The sequence below is a fragment of the Rhinopithecus bieti genome, unplaced genomic scaffold, assembly GCF_001698545.2.
Source record: "Rhinopithecus bieti isolate Rb0 unplaced genomic scaffold, ASM169854v2 scaffold_44368, whole genome shotgun sequence".
In the NCBI taxonomy this organism is placed as follows: domain Eukaryota; kingdom Metazoa; phylum Chordata; class Mammalia; order Primates; family Cercopithecidae; genus Rhinopithecus; species Rhinopithecus bieti.
The window spans coordinates 111,736-121,098 of NW_016817889.1; the positions used below are offsets into that span (position 1 = coordinate 111,736).

Genomic DNA, 9,363 nt, shown 5'->3' on the forward strand with positions numbered 1-9,363 from the left:
ATCAGGATTTAATGAGCCAATCATTGACTTTACGCCCCTTGTTCTGACTCCCTAATAAAATAACCTTCTAATTATATTCTGGCTTCCCATATAGATTTTTCTGCTGGGAAATAATGCACTGACCAGCCTACACACGCATTTTGTTCCAGTTGACAATTTTATTGCCCATTGTAAGTTAATTGGCATTCTGCTTAAAAAAAGATAAACAAAAAAATTTAATAGTCTTATACAGTTGCTTTCCCATGAAGGGTTAGCTTGAAAAGTAAAAAGCAACGAATAAAAATATCATGATCTATTGTCTCTTTTGTGGTCGAACCTTTTCTTGCTGGCTGCTTTGAGCGACCGTGGATGTGGTCACTGAGTATGGTGATAAGCCCTTTCTTTACCTTCTTTGTGTTCCCAGCACAGCTCAAGTGCTTCCTTTGTTTACCGCTGAGCCTTTAGCAAATCCCACCTTTCCTCCCTCACCGGCGGAGAGGATTGTTCTAGGGAAGGCACCTCGTTCTACTGCCTCCAGCAGTAGGCAGCTGGAGACTGTTACTAGGGGTCTCCTTCACCTCCCCAGCGTAAAGTGCATCCCATGCTAGGCGCAGGCCGTTCTCTGAGAACCTCATTAAATCCGGCGTTCTTGTCACGCGCTCCGCTCAGGGCCACCAGGCCATCACCCCTTGACCAGACTTGCACTGAGACCCCCGCCCCCAAGGCGGTCTCCCTCCAAACGGGACACCCTACTCCTTGCTGGCTCAATTTTTGTTTCGCTCTTTTTCCCTGTCTATAATTCCTTTATTGGGCAAAACTGGGACAAACGCAGGTGGACATTTTAAAGTGAAAGCTTAATGAAACAGCCCATTCCACGCCGTCGAGAGATGTACATTCAAGGGAACTAATAGCCCCCACCCACCAAAAAAGAAATGTTCGTTCCATATTCTCCTTAACAGAGGATTGAAACATCGATTTTTTCCCCCCTTCAAAGGCACAGTTAGGCCATAGGGCAAGGACGGCCTTGGGAGCGGCCTCCTTTCTCTCTGGGGGGAAAGGCTGGAGCGCTGCCTCCACTTTAAGTCCAAAAGGGTGAAGGGCGAGGGTCCCTCAGAAACTTTAGCGCAGGGGAGCGGGGAGGAGGGCGATTGTTTGAATCGATGGCAGCACCCTCATTAATCTGCTTTCTGGCCATTTTCAGCTTCTGCAGAACCATTCACCAGGAAATGACTAGAAGGTGGGCCGGCGCTCCTCAGATTTCCCGGGGCCGGCAGCAAGCCGGGCGGGGACGCCGAAGGAAGACCGTGAGGAGTCCTCGCTGGCCAGCCAAGATGGCCACCTTCACATGGCCGACCGCCACCGGCTCCCTGCCACCCGGCATCTAGAGGCGGGGCGGCCAGAAAGAACCTAGCCGAAGCACAAAACCTCCGCGATTCCCGCCGCCTCCGCTGGGGGACGCGACCTCCGGGAAAGCTATCCCGGCCAACGGTCGGAAGGGAGGTGCCATGTCACAGCACAGGGGAGCGGGTCCGGCAAGCCCCAGTCGCTTTTTCTCCCACATCAAACAAGGAAAAGCAAAAACCCCGTCTTCTCGCGTCTGCATTTTTCCCCTAGCTCTAGCGGCTCAATATAACTAAACGGTCTCTGGAAGACCGGGTTGCGTCGGCCCCTCCCGCGGCCGCGCAGTGTGGTTCAGCCCGGGCTCCGCGGGGCGCGCTGCCCTTCCTCCCCCGACCCCCGCGCAAGTGGTGCATTGGCGCGCGGCCCCGAGAGGCGGGGCCCGAGCCGGGCGCGCGCGGGCGCTCCTCTATAAATACTGGGCCGCGCCGCCCGCCGCTTCGTTCGCTCCGCGCCGCCCGCTTTCTCTGAGTAGGACGCTGTCCGCTGCTTGCGCAGTTCGCAGCCGCTGCCGCCTCGCCGCTGCTCCTTCGCAACGCCACTTCCACTCACCGACACCAACATGAACCGACAGCTCAACGGCTTCCATGAGGCGTTTATCGAGGAGGGCACGTTCCTCTTCACCTCAGAGTCGGTGGGGGAAGGCCACCCAGGTGAGGGGACGACCTGAAGCGAAGCGTGGGGCGGGGCGGAAGGCAGCGCCGAGTCCGGCCGCCGGCGGGTCCTGCGCGGGTCGTCCTCGTCCCCTCGGTGGTGGGAAGAGCGGCGACCGCGCGCTTTCCTCGTGGCGCCGCCAGGGCCTGGCGCGTGGCCGCCGCTCCTCTTCCCCCTCCCTTTCCTCTTTTCCCCTCTCCACTCCTCCCCTTCCATTTGGTCGCGCGCCTCTGCATGCGGAAGGTTCCAGAAAACGAGAAGGGCGGGGGCTGTGGTCGCTAACGTGTTCTAGCCGGGAAGGGAGGGCACTGTTAACCCCTCCAGGTCCTGCCGTCTGACAAACCTGGAGTGGGCGACCCGAGCCTCCTCGCGTGCTCGCGTCCGGCCCTCGGGAGCGCGCGCCCCGCATTGCGGCGGAGACCACGTGTTTGCCGCATGTGGTATCTGGGCGAGGGGGAGCCGTGGGCCTCCCCGGCTGTTCCTGACCCTCGGTTTGAGGGGTGGGGGGGTGGAGGGCCCATGCCTCGCGACGTCGTCTGGCTCCACTGCCTCAGTGGTTAGGTCTTGACCACACACTGGAGAATACGCACATGCCCTTCGGCAGATACGGCCTTGCCTTCAAGGTGATGGCCTCTGACTAAATATAGCGCATGTGGAAGAAGGCAGTCCTTATTTGGACCCCTTGTGAAAAGGATGGGAAGTATGAATTAGGAGCTCCCATTGCTTTGGGTTCCCTTTTAAATTCTTCGGTGCTGCCCTTAGGCAGGGTTTTACTTCAGACTTTGTCCGCTTAACCGCCATTATGGGGATCAGTTGGCACGTGAAGGAGGAGTAAAGCTATTTCCAGGAACTGAAAATCTAAGCCTGGGCATATCGGCTAGTAAAGATGTTTATTTGGCTCCTAAATTAGGCTGTTTCTGCCCTTAGAATGACCGCAGTAGCTATCTGGTGGCTTTTAGCGTCTGGTCAGTTTACTGTGCCCATGATGAAATCCCGTAAGTAACTTGGTGATAAGAGAGGACAAACCCAGGATCTAGACAAGTGCTGAAGGTTAGCTGTTACACCAGTTAGTAGACTGAAGTCTTAATCCTGCAGTCTGGCTTCCACATTATGTTTGGATTCTGTTTTGGGTGGTTACAGAAAATTGAGAAAAACGAACTTGAATTGGGGGATATTTATTTGTTTCTTCCTCCTAAACAGTAGATGATAAAGCAGGGAGAAGTTGTACATGGATATGTTTGAGCATTTTCTACACTGTTGAGCTTTTGTTTCCCGCCTCGTAATAACAAGATCAGATAATTGCCATTTTAGTCACAAAATGCCTTTCCTTTAATTGTTTAATTGAATTCTCTTGTTGCTCATTATAATTGGTGTTCCTTAAGATGAGGGAAACTGGCCTGTGGCCTCAGTTCTACCAGAACCCCAGGTGCACAGGGGTTTGGTACAGTTGTGGAAGTGAATATGATATAGGGCAAATTCTGTTATTTAAAGGAGGTAGGACTAACAGTTCACCTTTCTGGTGGTAGATTAGATTTATAATGCAGACTTTGAATTTTAGGGGTAAAGTGCATATACAATGAATTAAGATGTATTAAGCATGTTTCTTTAAAACCTCCAAAGATTTTACAGATAGTTACAGGGAGGGAGCTTGCATATATAGATACTTTGTTTAAAGTTAAATAAATTGAGCCAGGAATTTCTCTTTTCCAGATAAGATTTGTGACCAGATCAGTGATGCTGTCCTTGATGCCCACCTTCAACAGGATCCTGATGCCAAAGTAGCTTGTGGTAGGTTTAGAATGGGTTTATCAACTGGTGGAAAGATAGCATAAAAATTATTTTTATAGAAGTGATGCTTGAGTTGAATGTCTCTTTTTATTAGAAACTGTTGCTAAAACTGGAATGATCCTTCTTGCTGGGGAAATTACATCCAGAGCTGCTGTTGACTACCAGAAAGTGGTTCGTGAAGCTGTTAAACACATTGGATACGATGATTCTTCCAAAGGTGTGTTTTAATAATTTTGCTCATTTTTTTCTAGGTAATAGCTAGTGAGATTTGAAGAAACTCCAGTTCTTGCTAATCCTAAACTCAAGTTGTATTTTACTATACACTATGCCCTATTCTGTTCATTCTCTAAAAGGTCTAATGGTTTAGGTATATTTGATTTATTTTGCAGTGTTTAGAATTCCAGATAATTGCTGTAATCAGGAGGTATTTCTAGGACCTAAACAAGATGTGTTTTTTGCTTATAGGGTTTGACTACAAGACTTGTAATGTGCTGGTAGCCTTGGAGCAACAGTCACCAGATATTGCTCAAGGTGTTCATCTTGACAGAAATGAAGAAGATATTGGTGCTGGAGACCAGGTATCTTGGTGTAGAGGCTGTTTTAATCTCTTCTAACATTAAATTCTGGAGCTTGATCACATTGGTGACTTTTCCTTCTTTAGGGCTTAATGTTTGGCTATGCCACTGATGAAACTGAGGAGTGTATGCCTTTAACCATTGTCTTGGCACACAAGCTAAATGCCAAACTGGCAGAACTGCGCCGTAATGGCACTTTGCCTTGGTTACGCCCTGATTCTAAAACTCAAGTAAGTGATGATCATAAAGCTTGGTTGTCTCATTACATCAGCATAGAGGATCCATAATTTTGATAATAGCTAACTGAAAAAGCATTTGTTTTGCTGTATTGTAACTTCAGGTAGAGAAACAAATACAAAGCTATTGTTTGGTATACTGTTCTGATGACCTGTGTTGCCTTCAAGGTTACTGTGCAGTATATGCAGGATCGAGGTGCTGTGCTTCCCATCAGAGTCCATACAATTGTTATATCTGTTCAGCATGATGAAGAGGTTTGTCTTGATGAGATGAGGGATGCCCTAAAGGAGAAAGTCATCAAAGCAGTTGTGCCTGCAAAATACCTTGATGAGGATACAATCTACCACCTACAGCCAAGTGGCAGATTTGTTATTGGTGGGCCTCAGGTAATGTCATTTAATTGCATTTTCTAGATTTTGATGGTTACTTAAAATTTTGGCCACTACATTTTTTTCAGGCTTTCTGAAACCTACATGTGAATCATCGGAGGATATTTGCTGAGTGAATTCAGAATAGGCAACCGTATCCACTTGGAAAGCACTAGGCATAAAGTAACTTAAATCCTGTAATTTCAGGGTGATGCTGGTTTGACTGGACGGAAAATCATTGTGGACACTTATGGCGGTTGGGGTGCTCATGGAGGAGGTGCCTTTTCAGGAAAGGATTATACCAAGGTCGACCGTTCAGCTGCTTATGCTGCTCGTTGGGTGGCAAAATCCCTTGTTAAAGGAGGTCTGTGCCGGAGGGTTCTTGTTCAGGTATATACTCTTTATATGACTGCAACGATTAAAAGTCATGTAAGTGGGAGGGTATTTAGTAGTAATCTACTTAACTGCTTGTTTTATACCAATGTGTTACACCAGTATGTGGGTCTTTTCAATCACTGATTCTTACGACATTTGAATCCTTTTAGGTCTCTTACGCTATTGGAGTTTCTCATCCATTATCTATCTCCATTTTCCATTATGGTACCTCTCAGAAGAGTGAGAGAGAGCTATTAGAGATTGTGAAGAAGAATTTCGATCTCCGCCCTGGGGTCATTGTCAGGTAAAGATGGTAAAGCCTATTGCTAGTCAAGTATTGAGGGTGTGGGTGTGTATATATGTACTTAAAGCTGAGGAGGTGAAGGTGTGAAGGAAGACTCCTCAAATGGAAATATATTTTAATTCCTAGAACAGTTTTGAACTGCTGCCTTAGTTAAGACTTAGTTATTAGAGAAATTTAAAATTATGGTGCTCCATGGCTTAGGCTAACCACTCTAGAGAATCTTCCAGATTTGGTATTTGAGAGCTTTGTGCTCTTACCTAAGGGTGTTAAGAAAATAGAGATAAAGTGGGATGCTTAAGGCTTGTTACAATGTAAAAACCATGGTAGGGTGTGGGCAGCGGGACCTTGGTAAGTATTCTTTGATCTCAGATGAGCTTTTTGACAATTGAAATTTCTCAGAATAATGACAAGTTTTCGTATTTGTTGAGCCAGGGACGGAAAAACAACTATAGTTACTAATAAGGACTGTGCAAGGAGTTTGGACACCAGGGAAGTAACACTTTTGCCACAAATTTTTTTCCTAGCATATCCCAGAGAACTCATTTGCCAGAGCTCTTGAAAATGAGTCTTGCTGATTGTTTTGCTTTATTTTAATTTATTGCTACATATTAAGTTACGGACTTGTATATTCCAGGGATCTGGATCTGAAGAAGCCAATTTATCAGAGGACTGCAGCCTATGGCCACTTTGGTAGGGACAGCTTCCCATGGGAAGTGCCCAAAAAGCTTAAGTATTGAAAGTGTTAGCCTTTTTTCCCCAGACTTGTTGGCGTAGGCTACAGAGAAGCCTTCAAGCTCTGAGGGAAAGGGCCCTCCTTCCTAAATTTTCCTGTCCTCTTTCAGCTCCTGATCACTTGCAGTCACTCTAGTCAATGACATGAATTTTAGCTTTTGTGGGGGACTGTAAGTTGGGCTTGCTATTCTGTCCCTAGGTGTTTTGTTCACCATTATAATGAATTTAGTGAGCATAGGTGATCCATGTAACTGCCTAGAAACAACACTGTAGTAAATAATGCTTTGAAATTGAACCTTTGTGCCCTATCACCCAACGCTCCAAAGTCATAATTGCATTGACTTTCCCAACAGATGCTGAAAATGTCCTTGTAATGTGCACGTAAAGTACTTGTAGTTCCACTTACAGCCTGTCTGGCAATGCCACAGCCCTGTCAGCATGAATTTGTAATGTCTTGAGCTCTATTATGAATGTGAAGCTTTCCCCTTACCCTCCCTGTAACTTGATCCACTTCTAATTATGTAGCTCTTTTGTCAGGGAGTGTTCCCTATCCAATCAATCTTGCATGTAACGCAAGTTCCCAGTTGGAGCTCTAGCCTGACATCAAAAAAAGGCAGTTACCATTAAACCATCTCCCTGGTGCTTATGCTCTTAATTGCCACCTCTAACAGCACCAAATCAAAATCTCTCCACTTTCAGCTGTCTTTTGGAGGACGTACGTAATAAGGTTTTAATTTAGTAAACCAATCCTATGCATGGTTTCAGCACTAGCCAAACCTCACCAACTCCTAGTTCTAGAAAAACAGGCACTTGGCAGCCTTGTGATGTCATACAGAGAAGTCACAGGGCAGTACCTGAGGGTCTGTAGGTTGCACACTTTGGTACCAGATAACTTTTTTTTTTTCTTTATAAGAAAGCCTGAGTACTCCACACTGCACAATAACTCCTCCCAGGGTTTTAACTTTGTTTTATTTTCAAAACCAGGTCCAATGAGCTTTCTGAACAGCTGGTGTAGCTACAGAGAAACCAGCTTCCTTCAGAGAGCAGTGCTTTTTGGCGGGGAGGAGGAAATCCCTTCATACTTGAACGTTTTCTAATTGCTTATTTATTGTATTCTGGGGTATGGCGTAAGTACAGAGAAGCCATCACCTCAGATGGCAGCTTTTAAAAGATTTTTTTTTTTTTCTCTCAACACCATGATTCCTTTAACATGTTTCCAGCATTCCCAGGTAGGCCAAGGTGTCCTACAGAAAAACCTTGGGTTAGACCTACAGGGGGTCTGGCTGGTGTTAACAGAAGGGAGGGCAGAGCTGGTGCGGCTGGCCATGGAGAAAGCTGACTTGGCTGGTGTGGTACAGAGAAGCCAGCTTGTTTACATGCTTATTCCATGACTGCTTGCCCTAAGCAGAAAGTGCCTTTCAGGATCTATTTTTGGAGGTTTATTACGTATGTCTGGTTCTCAATTCCAACAGTTTAATGAAGATCTAAATAAAATGCTAGGTTCTACCTTAACTGTGTCTGTTACTCATTTCTGTTACAGTGCTTTGGGGCCAGGCATGGTAGTACATACCAGTAATCCCAACACTTCGAAAGGCTGAGGTAGGAGGATCACTTGAACATAGAAGTTGGAAGCTGTAGCAAACCATTATCAAGCCACTGCACTCTAGCCTGGGTGACAGACTTTGGCTCTTAAAAAATGCTATCATACGAATACGACCTGAGAATCTGTATCTGTAACCCTCAATTGCAATCCATAATTAGCCATAATTAAGGAATCCCTAGACCCACTGTAGGCATTTAAAGGCCTAAGCAAGATTTGGTCCTACTCGACTTAGGCCAAAATTCATGTGTCCTTATTGCAGTAGCCATTCAATGCCATTTTTAAGTTTTCAACCAAGATGCAGAGCTTCAAACTATTGAAGGCATAAAACCCACTAAAAGTGGGTAATGTCCAAGTCCTGGCAATTCAAGCCTATTAATTTGCATACATTTTTAAATTACGAGCTTCGTTTTAAGGGCTGTAGTTTCATGTTCCCATTTGAGAAGTTGTAAAGCATGATTTCTAGTTTATCTTGCAGAGATAAATATGCAGATGAAATTAAAACAATGCTATCAATTTCCAAAGGCTCAAATTTCATTTATGGCAGGTTGTATAGAAAATCCATAGACCACACTGGCCTTGAACATAGGAGCTACATGCTTGGAATACATTTCTAGCAGTATCTGAATGGTAGTCCAGCTTTTTACTCTTCTGCAAATGTAGAGCCAGGGAATGCTTGCTTATGCCTGCTTGCATGGAGACTTGAAATCTGGAGGCTGTACACCGTGGCTCACACCTGTAATCCCAGCACTTTGGGAAGCCAAGGTGGGCAAATCACGAGACCATCCTGGCTAACAGTGAAACCCCATCTCTACTAAAAATACAAAAAATTAGCTGGGCATAGTGGTGGCTACCTGTAGTCCCAGCTACTTATGGGAGGCTAAGGTAGGAGAATGGTGTGAACCTGAGGGGCGGGGCTTGCAGTGAGCTGAAATCGCACCACCACACTCCGGCCTGGGCAACAGAGTGACTCCGTCTTAAAAAAAAGTCTTGGAAATCTGGGCATGGTAGCTCACGCCTGTAATCCCCGTGCTTTGGGAGGCTGATGGGGGTGGATCACCTGAGGTCAAGACTGGCAAACTGAAACCCCGACTCGACCAAAAACACAAAAATTAGCTGGGTGTGGTGGCAGGTGCCTGTAATCACAGCTACTCAGGAGGCTGAGGCAGGAGAATCGCTTGAACCCAGGAGGCAGAGGTTGCAGTGAGCTGAGATGGCACCACTGCACTCCAGCCTGGGCCAGAGCAAGGCTCCTTCTCAAAAAACTTGGAAATCTGTTGGGAAGTAGGGGGAGGGCAAGGTTAAAACCTCTGCAGGTGTATCAGTTAGACTTGTTCCAACTTGAGAACCTGA

General features: G+C 46.3%; 1 protein-coding gene across 1 annotated transcript; it reads left to right on the plus strand.

The window, feature by feature from the left end:
• Positions 1–1,468: 1,468 nt before the first annotated feature.
• Positions 1,469–7,922, plus strand: MAT2A (methionine adenosyltransferase 2A). Its single transcript, XM_017856276.1, has 9 exons — positions 1,469–2,030; positions 3,742–3,819; positions 3,914–4,036; positions 4,285–4,397; positions 4,481–4,624; positions 4,799–5,017; positions 5,207–5,389; positions 5,545–5,678; positions 6,313–7,922. The coding sequence occupies exons 1-9, from the start codon at positions 1,940–1,942 to the stop codon at positions 6,413–6,415; spliced, it is 1,188 nt and encodes a 395-aa protein (XP_017711765.1). The 5' UTR covers positions 1,469–1,939; the 3' UTR covers positions 6,416–7,922.
• The last annotated feature ends 1,441 nt before the right edge of the window (positions 7,923–9,363 follow it).

Excerpts from the sequence above, each read along its gene's own strand:
- MAT2A (XM_017856276.1), top strand. The coding sequence starts at position 1,940 with ATGAACCGACAGCTCAACGGCTTCCATGAGGCGTTTATCGAGGAGGGC. Across the intron at positions 5,018-5,206 it reads TTGTTATTGGTGGGCCTCAG|GGTGATGCTGGTTTGACTGG; the intron begins GTAATGTCATTT and ends CTGTAATTTCAG. Across the intron at positions 5,390-5,544 it reads GCCGGAGGGTTCTTGTTCAG|GTCTCTTACGCTATTGGAGT; the intron begins GTATATACTCTT and ends GAATCCTTTTAG.